The 16,971-nt window shown below is 26.9% G+C and overlaps 2 protein-coding genes across 3 annotated transcripts in view; one reads left to right on the top strand and one right to left on the bottom strand.

Moving 5' to 3' along the window:
• Positions 1 to 15,272, top strand: LOC132945526 (nuclear pore complex protein Nup205-like). The gene is made up of 33 exons (XM_061015302.1): positions 1 to 195; positions 343 to 491; positions 555 to 723; positions 904 to 1,122; positions 1,188 to 1,368; positions 1,464 to 1,603; positions 1,670 to 1,920; positions 2,199 to 2,321; positions 2,382 to 2,883; positions 3,333 to 3,577; positions 3,656 to 3,865; positions 3,925 to 4,107; positions 4,174 to 4,421; positions 4,484 to 4,664; positions 6,549 to 6,708; positions 6,780 to 7,040; positions 7,114 to 7,249; positions 7,320 to 7,396; positions 7,460 to 7,587; positions 7,649 to 7,783; positions 7,852 to 8,034; positions 10,381 to 10,588; positions 10,645 to 10,895; positions 11,301 to 11,486; positions 11,545 to 11,663; positions 11,960 to 12,092; positions 12,148 to 12,280; positions 12,549 to 12,739; positions 12,818 to 12,947; positions 13,021 to 13,148; positions 14,260 to 14,437; positions 14,505 to 14,629; positions 15,075 to 15,272. Exons 1-33 carry the CDS (start codon positions 189 to 191, stop codon positions 15,147 to 15,149), a joined length of 5,745 nt encoding a protein of 1,914 aa, XP_060871285.1. The 5' UTR covers positions 1 to 188; the 3' UTR covers positions 15,150 to 15,272.
• LOC132945525 (ubiquitin carboxyl-terminal hydrolase puf) overlaps positions 15,039 to 16,971 on the bottom strand; it is a 24,029-nt gene continuing 22,096 nt past the window's right edge. For both annotated transcript variants that reach the window (XM_061015301.1, XM_061015300.1), the window contains one exon: positions 15,039 to 15,925. In XM_061015301.1, coding sequence (XP_060871284.1) covers positions 15,750 to 15,925 — 176 coding nt within the window. In that variant the 3' untranslated portion in view covers positions 15,039 to 15,749. The remainder of the gene's footprint in view (positions 15,926 to 16,971) is intronic.

The raw sequence follows: 16,971 nt of genomic DNA on the forward strand, positions 1-16,971 counted from the left end.
CCGTATTTATTTTTTGTTGTTTTAATCTTTTCATATAGTGAATTATTGTAATAACATATTATTATATGCTTTAAACTTAATATGAAATTAATATTAACTATTCCGTCGTCTGTAATTCTGTATGTTCTGATTGATTAAATAAATAATCGTTGAAACTGCTGAAATTTATTATTATAACTGCCTTAAGCATGGAGAGTGAGTAAAATTGAACTCATATAAAAATATTTTATGCTGAAACTTAGATTTTTGTATTAAATGTTATGTTTTTAATTTATCTAGCCTGCCATTTTGTTTTATTTCCATTAAATATGTATATAATATCGTTTATTTAATTTTAATTAGCTGAATCGTTACAAAGTTCGTGGTCACCATATACGGAGCTGCTACCTGTTTTGGAGAACATTTTTACAAATGAAAGACCGAATGTAGCATTTTTAAAACGCATATTACGTGCTGCTAAGCCACATTTTTTGAATGTATTTAAGAACCCAGTAAGTTGTTGTAAATTTAACGTTTTTAATCGTACATTTTTATATTAAAACCAATAATTTTAGCCAAAAAATGTTAAAAGTCGAGAACAAATAATGAAAGTTTTGACTGATGGAAAACCAATTCAGAAATTTGAGATGTTGGCATTACCAAAAGATATGGCTGAAGAAGTGCTTATTCTCTCAGATATGTATGATTTAGATGAACTCATGTCTTTGGAACTTTTAAATACTGGTAACTGAATATCTGTCTTAACACTTATTTCACTGATTTTAAATAGAATATATAAAATTCATTTGAAACTATAAATTAATACGATGCAGATAATTATTATATATTTTTTTTCTAAAAATTATATATTATATTATTTGAAGGAATTTAATGAATAAAAATGTTTTTTTTAATTAAAAATAGCTCGATACCAAAATCCAAAATATCCAGAACTTTGCCGAGGTTTAGTAGCAGTATTGTTGTATTATAATGCTCATCGTATGCTAGCATCTTCATTAAGACTTCTCATTGAAGGAAGCACAGGTCGTACTTGGATGCCACGTGTAGATCCAGCATGTGCACAACATCTTGGCCAATTTGTTGATCAACTAATGAATGATGGATTATTTATTAATATTTTAAGTAATTATACTTCTTAATTTTAATTTTATCTGTATTTTTACTTAAAATTTTTATTTTTTATTTAGTTGTATTAGAGAACAAAGATTTGACTAAAGAAATTGAATTGCTTCAAAAAAATAAAGCAATTGGTGGTCCAAAACATCACCAACTTGTTGTGAGCTTATTTACTGAAATTCGTACAATGTTAGCAGAATGTGTATTTTATTATTCTATTCAATTTGGATTATCAAAACAACAATTAATTAGGTAAGTTATAACATTTCAATTTTCAATTTTCAATTAAATACTATCATTTACTTTTAAAGTGTTATTATTTATCCTTAACATATCATTTTATTTAGTTTATTACAACATTTGCAAAAGATAAAACCAGATGTAGAATCGCATGGAGTGGTTAGCAAAGTACCTTTATTTATGGTGACTTCATTTTTATATGCTATTGATTTGGGTTGTATGAATAATACTCAAGAAATTAGTGGTGGTAATTCAACAAATAATAAAACACACCTATTTGATATATTTATTATTAAAAAAAAAAAATTTTTAGATACTAAGGAGCAATTTTTAACTTCGGCATATACTGAACTTACTTCACACAATTGGGAATGGCCAGAACTGAAAAGTATTGCTACTTTTGGATTAGCTGTAGCATTCTCAAAATTACGTTCTTCACAACATGTATTTCAGGATAAAAATTTATTCAAAATTGATGAAACATTAATTAGCAATGCTATGGATACTAAAGTATTTAGATTTTTGAACCAAAATATTGCTCCTTCAGAATTTCTTCATTATGTGGTACGTATCATACGTTTTTATATAAAATAAAGTTTAAAAAAAAGAAATTAATTTTGAGTACTGAAAAGTACTTGAAAATTATATTACTGTTTTCTAGATGGTATCAACATAATACATTTTGTATTTATTAAAAACAATATCAGTATATACAATATCTCCAATAACCATATTATGTGTTAGTCTTATTAAATTGAATAAATTATAAATCATCATAAAAAATTTCTGAAATACTGATACACTGTACCACATTATTTAATTTAAAAACAATTTTTTTTTAGGAATTCATGATAAAAAAATTTCATCAATTGATTACTGAATTTATTGTTATGATGCCACATACCGTCAAAGAAATAAGAAACAAATCAGATGAAATAGCACATACAATTTTAATTTATTACCAAGTAATTTATACTAACAATGTTTTAAATGATCTAATTTTATTTAATCAATTGCATTTTTAGGAAGGATTAGAACCTCCAGCAAGTGAAGAAAACCATTTTGAACAATTGTTAATGTTGATGGCAGCATTGTATGCAAAAGATCCATTAGAATTGAACTTGAATTTGGATTATTGGCCACCATCTCGTGAACAATTAAAAACGATCAAGATGTCATCATTTTTAACGACACAAAAATTTCAAGCTTCATTATACAGATTTATCTGTCAAACTGGTGACATGTTGCCTCACATGTTATTTGTACCATATTTAAATATGTTAAGCTCATTAGCAACAACTGAAACTGGGGCTGAAAATGTGTTTAATCACTTTCATTCTAATGCAACTAATTCAAATCTTACTTGGGATCACTTTTTCAAAACTTTTTTGAGATATTATACAAATTTAAGACAAGAAAATATCCCTCCAACCGACACTGTGTACAAAAGAGGACATCAAAAAGGTATTACTGCTCTTGAAATACAAGGACTTCAAGCTGTATTAAAATTAATCAGAAATGTAGCAGGTTTGTTCCATTATTTTCTATTAAAATCTTATATATTTTGTCACGCCTACACCAGAAATTTGGTTTTTAATGCTGGTTAAAGCATTGAACAATTACTTTTTTCACTCAGCAAAAAATTAATATTGTCCAAGTTATATTAATATACGCGAACGTAATTGCACGTTTTGTCTAATTTAACAAATGGTAGTTTAGTTACTCCCGTGCTGTTCTATGAAACAGTTTGGCTAAGCTAGATACCAAGAACTATAAAAACAATTCATTATGGATTATTATAATATCAGTGAAACCGGCAGAGGCGTGACAAAAGAAGTATGTGTGATTTATGCAGTAAGGTAAACCCTCTGCTTAAAACACTTGTCGTCCTTTCCTGTGTAGCACACAATATAAGATAGATTTACTGATTTACATATTATTTTATATTATTAGTAGTCATTAATGTTTATTTTTAGAACAAAGCGTTAAGTCAAAAGTAACTTTTGTGGACCGTTCCGAATGGGAGACACTTCCAGTTTTATTGGGTCTTGTATCATGTCCAGTAAGAATTTCTCTCAAGGCAGATTTAATTTTGACACTTTCTATATTAGTTAAACCTCCACCATCAATAATAGCAATCAATTTTTGGCAAACTCTTGAAGCATCTCAAATAATTGTAACTGTACCAACTATAAGTACTTATCAAAGTCGTGGTATAATGGTAAATACAATCTAAATTAAAAACATTTTAGTTTATGTAATTTACTTTATTTTTTTTTTATTATATGTTTTATTATAGGCAGAGTTAGATGATTTAGAACCTCGCAATGAAGAATACCCATTGACAATTGCTTTATTGAAATTATTGTCTACTCTTACAGAACAGCCAGTACCAAACCTTTTGGGTTCAAATAACCGAACACCTGGTTTTGATCCATATTTAAATTTTGTTTTAAATAATATTTTTTTGAAATGTCTCTCTAGAGGTTATAAAAAACAAAATGAAAAAGTAAATGAAATTCATTTTTATATTTTTTAACATATTTTAATTAATCTATCATTTTAAAGTGGGAAGTAAGTGGATTATGCCTGGAACTCGTATTAAAGTTTTTGAACCAATATGAACCTCAGCAAACGGATTTTGTGGGTAGTAGTGTTTTTTTACCCGATAATACTACTATTAATATCAACCCACCACCTGGCTTTCATATCATGACATACTTGTGCACAAATTCCGACTTTTTAAGAACCGTAAGATTTTTCTATAATATAAATTATATAAATATTTCTCTACTTTAATGATAAATCAATTTTTAGATTTTAAATATAATGCATACGGGCTGTCAAATGTTTGATCTTTATACCTCATTTAGTGGTAAAGAAGCAATGGAAAAAACAACATTAGTTGTACTACGCCTTTTAGAACAGGCTTTACATCTACAGCAAACATTTTTAAATGCATCTATTTCTTCTGGGTCACCTCTTATATATACTGGATTGCATAAAACTCTTGTTAGTATTAATGTAGCAACAAATGAACCAGATTATATAATTGATTTGTCCAAGTTAGTATAAACATTATAATTTAAGTTTTTTTATTTGTATACATATAACTTTTTGTTTGTAGGTTTGTAACTTATACACATTTACCAGAGCATGCATATCATGCAATTCGAATACTGATGACAATAACTTCTTATCCGATACCTCAGTCTCATATGGTATCATATTTTACTTCTAATCCTAAACTTACAATTGGTATTAGACATGGATTTGTGGAATGTCTAGAAGAAGAAGAATCAACAAAGGTATTATACCATATAGTATCTATTATCTAATGTATATAGATTTATATTACTTATAGACATCAGAACATGAGACAAGTAATAATGATCTAGCACAGTGGTTCTCAACGTTTTTTCATTCACGTACCCCTTTACCACTCACCACTATTTCACGTACCCCAAATATCAATTTTGAATATAAATAATATAACGATATAATTTTATCGCATTAATAACATTAAATCGCAGACTCTACATTGTAATCAGTACACAATTATTAAATATTTCGTTAATAGCAAACCATTTCAGTTACATTAAATTTCACTTTTTCTTTCATTACTCAATTTTTTCGCGTACCCCTTGAGATCATGTCACGTACCCCTAGGGGTACGCGTACCCCAGGTTGTGAACCGCTGATCTAGCATAGTTTACTTTATTATGGAACAATGTCAACATTGGAATTATCAGTGTTTTTATTGAGTGGTTTTCAGCTGTCTCCTCAGTGAGGTCTGAGTCCTGAATGTTGTCTTGAGTTGACTAGATCCCAGGAATTATTAATAGTATATCTGACATAGGTACAGAGGGTACAACTCCACATCTTGATTTTAAATTACGCTTCATTAAATCTGAGGAACCACTCTGCTGTATAGTAGGGTTTGAGTGTACCTTGTCAAAGTAGGTTCACTGTAATAGATCTGTTAAATTTGAATTCAAATAATTCAATGATAAATCATTGTATAAATAAAATAATTCTCAGTGGAGAGTGTAGACACTGTCAGCTTCTATTTCTAAGGATATTGTAATATTTATATTACTAGAAGCAATTCATTTTTGAATTAGTAATAATGTAGCTTAAAATTTTAATTATTTTTTGATTAAAACCCCAATTATATTTATTAGATTATAATATTATACTATTGTTATTAACTTATAAGTCAATATTTACATACCAGAGAATGGTGTAATTACTAATTAGTTTGTGGTTTTTTACAAGTCTAAATATTTCAAAAATGTCATTGTTCATAGAAAATAATAATAAACAATAATTTATATGATAATAATTAAGTTTTGAGATACCTATAAGTTGAATTCATTCGGAAACAAATTATTTGGAGTTAACTTATGCCCATGAGTCGTATTTAATCCGTCGTTGGTATCGCTATGCAGAGTCTTGGTATTGAGTGAGCGCTGCGCTCACCTCGTTGTTTTTTCATCATTATTTATTATACAATGAACATAAAATATTGAAACCAACAACCAATTATTTAAATTTTAATCTTTTACAAAAAATGTTCTTACAATTTTTCTCAATTATAAATTGTTCACCACTAAAAATTAATTTATAATTGTTTATACATAATATAATCATTATCATTCAACTTGGCCCTAGTGGTCTGGAATATTTTGCTGATTATACAGTATACGCATATGAATATTGTGTGCTCCTTAAAAATAGGTCTAACGTTCCGAGTTTACGAAATAGTATTAGGTCGATCTATTGAGTGAGTGCAATGCTCAATTTATGGATATTAACAACATTGCATGTCGATATCTAATCGAGAATTATCTATAAAATTATTATATTTGCAAAAGTATATTTAAACATGTTTCGATTGAAGGTATAAAGAATATGAGATGAATCAAGTAATAAATAAATAAGTGGCTCTCAAAATAATAACGAGGTGAGCGCCGCGACCACTGACGGGTTAAAGATAATAAAGATATGTACGTATATTGTTCGATGTGTCGTAAGGTTTTCTGGCAGAATATAATTCAATTTTTTTTTTTTGTGATACACGAACTATTTATCTAAATATATCTTGGTATTAAAATAATCTTTAAACATGTATTGTATTCTAGTTTAAAATGTTATAAGTGACATAAATATAATTTTTTTTTAATTTTTAGTTTTTAGAAGAATCAAATGATATGTCTACTATAAAAAAATGTAAAGAGTCCATTTTAAAACTCTTGTTGCAATGTTTAAATGCTTCGCCTCCAAATTTGGCACATTATTTACTTGGTTTTAATTTAGATAATGTACAAAAGACTTGTTTTGAAAATGCTGGTATGTTAAGATATCAATGATTTAGAAATTTTTGATATTGATTTAATGTCAATTGTATGCTTACTTTTTAGGTGTTGGAGGAAATCCTAGAAACTGTTTGCACTCAATTATTGATATACTAGATGATTCACTGAAAAGTCGTAAGAATGGAGCCGTTAGTAAAAATCATTCAAAATTGTTGGAGTTATGCTATCAGTTGATATATGTATTAGTTTCAAGTAATCGAACATCTAGACCAGTTTTGGTTTATTTGAAATCACGTAGTGACTTTATCTTACGTCATGCTTCTGCATTGCCATTTTACACAGAAAGTTCTAGCAAAAAAGTGAACTGTACGTTGTATTAAAAATTATTTTTATAATATAATAATTTTTTGTATATTATTAACTATTAACTAAATAATAGGTAGTGAATTAATACAAATGAATTGGTTGTTACGTATAATTGCTGTTGAGATAAAAATGCATGTGCATCAAAATTTGCTGATGACATTGACAAAGCTAGTATTATTATTCATTGGAACTACTGAGAAAAAGAATAAGTAAGCAACATTTAAAACTTTATATTTCTTTATAAAATCTAGAATATAAATATAATGAAACATTTTAAAGTGTTCCTGGATCAGAATTATTGCAATCCCAATCATCCATCAATTTATTTGATCATTCAACATTAACTAGAGACCATGGTAATATAATAAAAATGATAATTTAGCTAAATATATTAATTTATACTTAATTTGTTTAAATAGATCAAGACGATGGTAAAGACGATGGTAAAAAGTTACTGAGCTTGTTAGAAATTGTGGACCTTGAATTTGAAACAACTTTTGATGATATGCCCGAACTAAAATATCTTGAATCAAAACTTATTAATCAGGTAATTTATATTATTATATATTTTTTGATATTAACAGTGTGTAATTCTAATTCTTTTTCAGTTATTGAGTGAGTGTGAAATTGCTGGTAAAGTTCCATTAATAGATGTTAAGCAGTTGCATTCAATATTGATGAATGAATTAAAATCAATTGATAGTTCTTCGACAGTTAGAGCTAGTTTGCTCCAAGAAATTCAAGTGAGTAACATTTATTTCAACTTGTTGGTATTTAACAAATAATTATTTAAATGTATATTATATTTTAGGAGTTATTAGCGTATGCTGTAAGAATTAATGATAAGCGCCTTCAAGTTAGTTGTATGGTAAAATATTTTGATGCCTGGCATCAATTGACTGCTGTTATATTCAGTATGGCTAACTTGCCGTCTATGGAATTTCAACAACGTTTCACATTTGTAATTGATCTTTTGGTATCGCTACAAAGCAAGGTAAAATAACTTATAATAATAATCAATCATTTCATTAAATTGTAATAAGTTTTTCACTGGCATTAATATCTTTATTTATAAGACCATGTATCAGAGCTAACCTAACCACATATGTACATGGTAATTGTTCAGTCTTAATTATTTTTACTGTCGGGTAAAAAAGTACTTATCTTGGGAGAGATATCAAAAATAAAATGAAAAAAAATACGCACGATTCAGGATTTGAACCCGTGCCGGACTGTAGGACACGTAACATTAAGCCGCTGTGATCTTATCATATTAACCTCAATATTATCCCACTTGGGGCAAAGTGACAGTATGTATAGTCGAGGAGAAAACGCAGGGGCTAGAGCCGTGTCAATAGTCAGTACAAATGTATTGGCCAAATTTAAAAATGTACGATCTTATTTCTGATAATAATATTGATTATAGCCTATAAATAATCGTTTGAGTTATGGTAGATAAACTGTATACTCCGGCCACCGAGAGAGTGCTACTCGTTGGCACATCCAAATGACCAAGCTCCCCGTTCTCATACCCAAATTTCTCCCGCTCTACCATATAGTTGTGGCGGCGGCCAGGCTTGACGGCGGCCAGCGTATGGGCAGATTTAGTGGTGGGAATGCGCAAGATCGGACAAGTTTTGGTCGCCGCCGGGTAGCACTCTCTCAGTGGCCGGAGTATAGATCTAGGTACTGACAATTTAAACATCAGATTGATATACCTAACCTAACTAGTGGATTTCTGTTATATGTTGACTTTTTATGCTTGACAATTGTATATTTGTATAGGGTATAAGGAATAAAAATCAAATACAATATTGTATAAGAAAATTGAATATATTATATTTTAATTAATTTTGTGAATAATTTTCAATTTTGGATATTTTGTCACACTAAAAAAACTAGTACAGACTTTTTGTCCAATTTTTTTCAAACCTGACTTTATTCCCAGACTGAAGTTTCCATGTATACTTATAGTATAAAAAGGTAGGTAAGTTAGAGGATGTCGTTCTGTTGTACAGTAGTTTACAAGTGGGTCACAAATTTGAATTCATTGATATAATATCTTTGTATAAGAAAAACCAGTCTGAGCGAAAACGGTCAGTCAGACTATGATATAAGTATATTACCAAGTATATTTGATGATATTATTGCGAATAAAGTAATTTATATATAATCTATTTACATGGAATCTTCATTTCAATCCTTAGTATAAAAGTTGAACATTTTATACATTTTTAACTACAAAAAAATAATTAAATTTTAAATTTGATACATTTTGTCAAAATTTGAACTTTAAATGCTTATAAAAAAAATTGTGAATATGTATTTTAATATTTTTCAACTGCTATTGTAACAATATAGTAGGAGCCTTGTATTACATTTTCAAGCTTTTTTACTCAACAAATAAAGCTTTATTGACATCTATAGAAAGAAATACTAATAAAATTGGAAACTGAAAATGTTCCTATACAGTTCAAAACTAATCAAAATATTTTAAAAATTTTATCGTGTATAGAAAATGCAATTGTAAACAACCAGTGAAAATTTCATGTATCGACAATCATACGTTTTAGAGTTATACCAAAAATCAAAATCGATTTTCTCGAAAACATATTTTGTGTAAAAATTCCTGTTTTTCCTTAATTTTTCTTTTGTTTTTCACAGCGCTTTTGAAAACTACTGGAACATTTTTATTTTTGACCCCCCCAAGTTCCAACTAGATTCACTTTCCTATCAGAAAAGATACTGTTGAAGAAAATTTATGCATTTTTTCTGTGCTAAAAGGTGATGACAGACACAAAAAAATAAAATTTAAAAAAAACACATTGTAAACCAATACGTATTCACTCAGAATCTAAAATGTATCAAATATGATTTGTATGTAACATTGTAAAAATAAAAAACCCCTTTGATATTTTTGCTATAATAAATAAACAAATGCATAGATTGTGTTTTAGGGGTACACAGTTAGTGGTTCCTTTTCATTTATTTATAGATAAAATCAAACCTTATTATATCAAGGACAGAAATGATATTTTTAGCCAAAATAACCTATTCTAGATTAATGCAATATGCTGTAAATTTCAGCTTTTATTTTAACTAATTTTCACAAATAGAAACTTATTTTCATATTTTTAATTTATATGTAAATATAATAATAATAATAACTATTTCACTAATAATTATTAAACAGATGTTGATATTACAATACTGGTTTACCCACTAAAGCCTAGGGCTATAGCAAGCCTATGGCTGTTGTGTGAGTAGGAGCTTATAATAAAAAGTCCAATATTTTTATAATATTATTTATGTCTAAGTCAATTTTGTATTATTATTTTAGGTGATTCGTTATCCACAAATGTCAGATTTATCTACGCTTATAACAAATTCCCAATTACTTTTGTTGATAAATTTGAAAAATACCATTGACCAACATTTGGAGCTATGCGTTGTGAATCCTGACCTTAACTTAGGGTCATTTGTTACTGGACAGTCTAGTGTTTATTCTAGCATGCTTCAAAATATACTTAAATGTATTCAACAATCAGGTACATTTATGTTATAAAATATTAATAATATGCTATTATTAATAATAATTATTTAGGTTCTCAAAAATTACGAGCAAGCTTATATTCGTCGTTAATAGCATTGATTAATCTTTTGGCCACTAACAGTCGGACACTAACTAATGGAAACTTCAAACAAAAAAGTATCATATTTACTTCTACAGATAAACAGATTCTTGATTCCGAGTCCATTAAGTTCATTAAGTCTTTAAATTTTGACCAATATTTAAGTGAAAGAATTTTGGAAGTAATTTGTGTTGACTTAACATCTGGTCATGATATATGCAAAGTATTTATCATTTTATGTACATTTAATAGTAAATTGTAGGTTTCTTTAACGATATATTTTTGTTATCAATATTGTTTTGTTTAGTGTGATATTGAAAACAAATTTAAGTATCGATATTCCAAATTATTGATAACTATAAAAAATAGTTTTTAAAATATATTATACAAGTATTTTGGGGTTAAAATCAGTTGGTTTCTGGTAACTCGAATACCCAATGGCTTGGGACCATTAATTAAAAATTAAAAATTAATTTTGATTACGATGTATTCAATGTTGTACAATATTATTTCAAGTATCAATATCTCTATATTACCGAAAAAAAGTTTGCAATATCGATATCTTTGAAGAAGCCTAGTAAATTGTAATAGTACATTTAAAGAATAATTGATGTTTTAATTGTTTTAGGTACTATCATATACATTATGTGAACTTTTAATAGATATCAATCCTAAACTTATAAGTTATATATCTAATCAAGGTTATCTTAAATGCATTATATCTAGCCTTTTAGAATCGGATTTAGAACTCAAAGATTTGATTTCAGCAAAAAATAAAACCCTGAAACCCATTTATGTATATGAAAATAAAATGGTAAATTTATATTTAATAACTTTTGTACTTCATTTTTTTATAATATTTAATACTTTAGAGTCTTTTGAATAAAATTGCAACTTATACAACTGGTGCTGATGCATTACTTAATCATCAAGCTATAGCATGTTTGTCATCAATGAAGGCAATTGATGCTCATCCAAATTTTGAAACAAGGTAATTAAATAAAATTATCATAATGTACCTAATTGAATATAGATATTAGATATATTGAATTCTAATAAAGTGATCACTTAAAGTATTTATTCAGAAACTTAATTGTATTTGCTTAAAAAGTAAACATTGATTGTAAATTATGTAAATAATTTAAATCATTAATTTAAACTAAAATATAGAATTAGAATTATTTATATTCTTTCTTATTTAATATTTTATTTTAATTGTAAAATAAATTTGTAAATATTGTTAACATTTTCTTTTTACATTTATATTATTTTGCATGTGTTTAATAGTTTCAAACGTTCTATGAAAGAATTTATGCCGGATGAAGGTGATCGATATATGATGATATGTTCACCAGCAATGTGTTTATGTCAAACAGTTATAAGTACACTAGGAAATCAAAATATGACTTCTATTCTCCAAGTAACGTTTTAATTGTAAATATAAAAATATAATTTTAATTTAAACTGTCTTTTAGGTTGTTTATTATTTGATTAGTCATCGCGATACGGTGACGATTGCTCTTACTAATTCAGCACCATTGTGTGAGCAATGGTATCTTAAAGAACTTTATCAATTAACATCTTTGTTTGTTAATGTTACTAATGATGGTAAATATAAATATAAATATTCTTTAATCTTTGTATAAATAAAACCTTTATGGATATTAGGTACCATATTTATTTGCGATTAAAAAGTTACAAGTTCACTTAAATTTTAATATATATGACAACATTGGTGGGTGTTACATAACAATGTATCATCATAATCTCTGCCACTTGTCACAAAAAATTGAAAGGCCCCTTTAGATAATATATTTTTAAATTGCTTAATATCTGATTAATTTAATTAAATTTATTTATTGTAAAATGTTAATAGATACAAGTTCAGAAATAAATTCAAGTGGTGACAAGGATATTGCTGGATTATTTTATCATTATAGTGTGTTAATGCAAAGAACTTTAATACGATTTTCTGTTAATTTATCCATAATACGAGCAATACGTAAAAAATGTTCTGAAGAATCGAGTCCAAATGATGGTGAAACAAATGTTACTTTATATTTGAGAGTAAGTAAATCCAAATGAAGCTTATATTAATTATAATAGTATTATTAATTGAAAATGTTTTATGATTATATCTATTAGATAACATTAAACTTATTAAATTATGTATCAAATTTAATGGATGGTGGATGGGCTACTAGTGGTCAGAAATTTAAAAGAAGGATTTTGGATGTTTCTGTGTACACTGATCCATTTAGCATTACTTCTCATGGTATATAATTAGCGCTTATTATTTTTTTCATTTATTTTATTAATATATTATAATTTATACTTATTTCTTTTAGGTGATTTGAATCCTGGTAACGTTTTGTCAATGGGCACAATTGTCACAATAATGGTTCAAACTGTTGAACATTATTTCATGCAATTTAACACTAAAGCTAGAACTGAAAATAGAAAATCACCTATTCAAGTAACTATACATATTTTATACATTTTAAATATATTTAAGAATAAAGTAAATACCGACTTTATATCTAGTAGTCAAACTTTGTGCCCACTGTTTTTTTTTTACAACATGAATAAAGAATATTCTGTATTTTATAATACTTTTTATTTGAAAGATGAAATTGAGATTATGTTCCTTAGTTATGTTATTATCAGGGTTCGTAAGTTCATGCATCTGCATGTTTTTTTTTTGCTACACAGGAAAACATGCTAACTGAAATACAAATCCGTTTCATAACAGTAGTAATAATAATATGAAGTTTGATATTGCATGTTTTGGGTGTAATAGTATTTTTGGCATAGTCTATTTTTTACAGTTGTTAGTGCATATTATTTCATAAAAATATTTTTTAGACAAATATTTGAAAAGTTTTTTGTTTTTTATTTAGTTTCCCGTTTACAAAATTATAGTGTTTTGATTTATTTTTATTCAGTGAGTGTGTGACTCCCTAGTGTCCTAGTACATACCTATTTAGATTTTACAAAGTACCGCGGAAATAATGTTATCACTACCACTACCATCCTCTACCTTACAAAGTGGCAGCTTCTCACCAACCCGCATTTATAATTTTGTACGTTGGTACAGTATAGTTTTCTTGCACTCGCTGATGAGTTAACTTGCAAGAGTTGTATGCGTTCGTCCGTTCAATTTCCTGTTTAAGTGTTTTCGTGTGAGGTATAGGTACCGTACACATTATTCATGTTTTATTTAAACAGTGCTAAAAGAAAAAAACAGTTGCGGGCTGTTTGCAAAATTTTGTAGCGAAATTTGAATTTTTTTAAATTTATAGATTTATTTTAAAATTTGTTCATAATTTTTTTACATTTTACATATTTTGAAAATTTTCAGTGCTGAATGCATGCTTATTTATGCATGAAGTTACAAGCCCTGGTTATTATGTTACTATGTTATTTTTAATTATTGCTTGATTATTAACCCCCTGGGTCCCGATTTATGGGTATAATCAACAATCTACTGTACATGAATAGGAAGTCTCACATTTGAGTGACCTAGCTTTCATATTACAAGTTTATTATTATCGTGTTCAGTTTTACTTTATTTTGTTTTATTTTAGTTATTTGGTGAAAGTAACAATGAAACTGAGATAGAAAATAAGGATATTGATGACCAAACTCAACGTATACTATGTAAACAAATAGTGGAAGTATGTCTGTATATTTTGTGGGCTCACACAGATTATTATTTTATGCAAAGTCCTGTTCAACATGTTCATCGTCCTAAAGGATTAAACAGTAAGTGTATTTTATTATATAACAAAAATTATTAAAATTGATTAATTCTTGTTAATTGATCAATTAGGATCAGGAAGTTCAAACCAAGATGATGAAGATGGTGTAACACCTGATGAATTAAAAGAATTAAGACAGGGATTGGTGAAAGTGTTGAATGAAGCATTTCTTGAAAAACTTTATGCAACAAATGAAGTAAATATCTATGAAATAATTACATTAATAGAAAATAGAGAACACCATACTGGCATGTGTTGTGTAGTATAGAATATAAAATATTTAGTATTTACTGAATATTTTAAGTCTGCTTTTATTTGTGGTTTTTGAATTACAATATTATTTTAAAAGAATTGGGCATTATCTACTTTACCAACTAGGTCCAATTTGCTAATAAAAGAAACCTAATGGCAAACAAACAAATTAAAATATATATATTAAAAAACCAAATTCCACACCACACTCCACTCACAATCTAAAATGAGATGATTGTGTGCATACAAATTACAAATTCAGAGTTTTGTACTTTTGTTCATCATGAAACATTTTTTTAGAATACAATTTGTTTAGACGGCTTGTTTTAAATTCAATAATAATAAAAAAAAAATTGTTAAGTTTAATGAATATTTATAATTTGTTACAGGACAAGTCAGAAGATAGTTTTGTACAAGTCATGGTTCACAGGATCAAAAAACTCTTACAATTTGTTAGTTCTTAGAGCTTAAGTAGTTTAAATTAAGTCTTTTTTGCTTTTATTATTATTTTTTTTTTGTACATTTATATAGACATTTTCATTCCATTTACAGTTGTATTAATTTTCAATATATACAATTACAACTCATTAAGACTCAATTTTATTTTTATAATATGTACAATATGATAATAGAAAAACAATATTTCCCTGTAAAAAAAACTAATCTAAAAATTATGATTAGAAAGTCTAGAAAGTTCTTTCATTGATATAAATAATATTAATTAATAATTACATAATAAAAACATATTACTTTTTATTTAAATTTCACTAAAATTATTATTTTTTAAACAATTATTGAATAGAATTAAAGTAGGGAAATGATGGAATTTATCCACATAAAATCCAAGAGTAATTGATAAAAATAACGAATCCAACAATTATTGGCTTTACAAAATAGTCGATTGAATAAAAAAAAAAAACAAAACTTTGCAACATTTTAGAGATCACAAATAAATGTTTTTTTTTTATAAAAAAAAAAACATGAATTCATTAAAAAAAATTTATAATCCAGTTTTGTTTAGAAAGACTAGCAGCGTTTTTTAAACCTACAGAAAAAAACCTGTATTAAGTCTTATCTGGTGGCCCAGCAATGTCTTTATCTTCCAAGTCGCTAGGCAAATTTTCATGTTTTGGTAGGGGAATAGCATCTATAAATTCGGCAGCAGTAGTTTCAATACTACGTAATAATGACAACTGTTCATCTTCATCTTTCTCATCGGTTTCATCTAGATCATTTTCACCTAATCACAAATAAAAATTTGTATTACAATGATTTATTTTTATAAACTTACATTAATTAAACAACAAATTCTAAGTATAAATTTTATTTGACCTAAGGGCAGATTTGTAATTATGGCAATAACTATGTACTATGTGGAAAAAAATAAATTGTAAAACTGTTCAAGTCATTATGACAAGCAGTGGCGTATTCAAGAGGGTGTTTGGGGGATATGACACCTCCCTATAAATAATTTTTAATCAAGTATGAAATTATACTTAATGTTGTTATAATAATATCTTGATTGGTCGATTGTTTTTATTTAACCATTTTAATTTATACGTAGTTATATACCTATTTTTGTATATTGGTGACATCCCTCTAAAAAAAAATCCTAGATACACCACTAACAACAGGTATTAATAACTTTTTATATTATACACCTAATTTATTTATAGGACATTTACTTTATATAGTTTGTAACAAATAATTCATTAAATAGTTTGTAACCAATTTATCAATTTATGTTGAGAGAAATATATTTTAAAATATTGTTATAATAAATATAATAATAATTAAATATAAATATAAAACTAAAATTGTAATGTCGTTTCATGTATAAAGAAAACTACATAATAAAAAGTGTAAATTAACTAATTTATTATGGCTTAGAAAAATTATTCTTTTTGGTTTTTATAAGGCTTCGTCAACGATATCAATAATCGATGTACAGCAAGCTAAACTGATTTTAATTGTTAATATAATACCCATTAGTTACTACCTAGTACCTAGTCAATTGAGTATTTGAGTATTGACATAATATTGATATTATATTAATAATAATAATATTGACACAAACATCATGATAGTTGTAGAGATATCGGAATATCAATAACTACATTTTTTTTTTGATATCGCGATTCAATATTGTGCAATTCAAAACGATATCGATGAAGAAGCCTAGTTTTTATACATTTTTAGCTTAAACTAAATGCCAGATGTCTTAAAATATAATTTCATATATTTATATATAAGGCCACTCCACAGAAAAAATGTTTAATTTTGAAT

The sequence above is a fragment of the Metopolophium dirhodum genome, chromosome 5 (genome assembly GCF_019925205.1).
Source record: "Metopolophium dirhodum isolate CAU chromosome 5, ASM1992520v1, whole genome shotgun sequence".
Lineage (NCBI taxonomy): Eukaryota > Metazoa > Arthropoda > Insecta > Hemiptera > Aphididae > Metopolophium > Metopolophium dirhodum.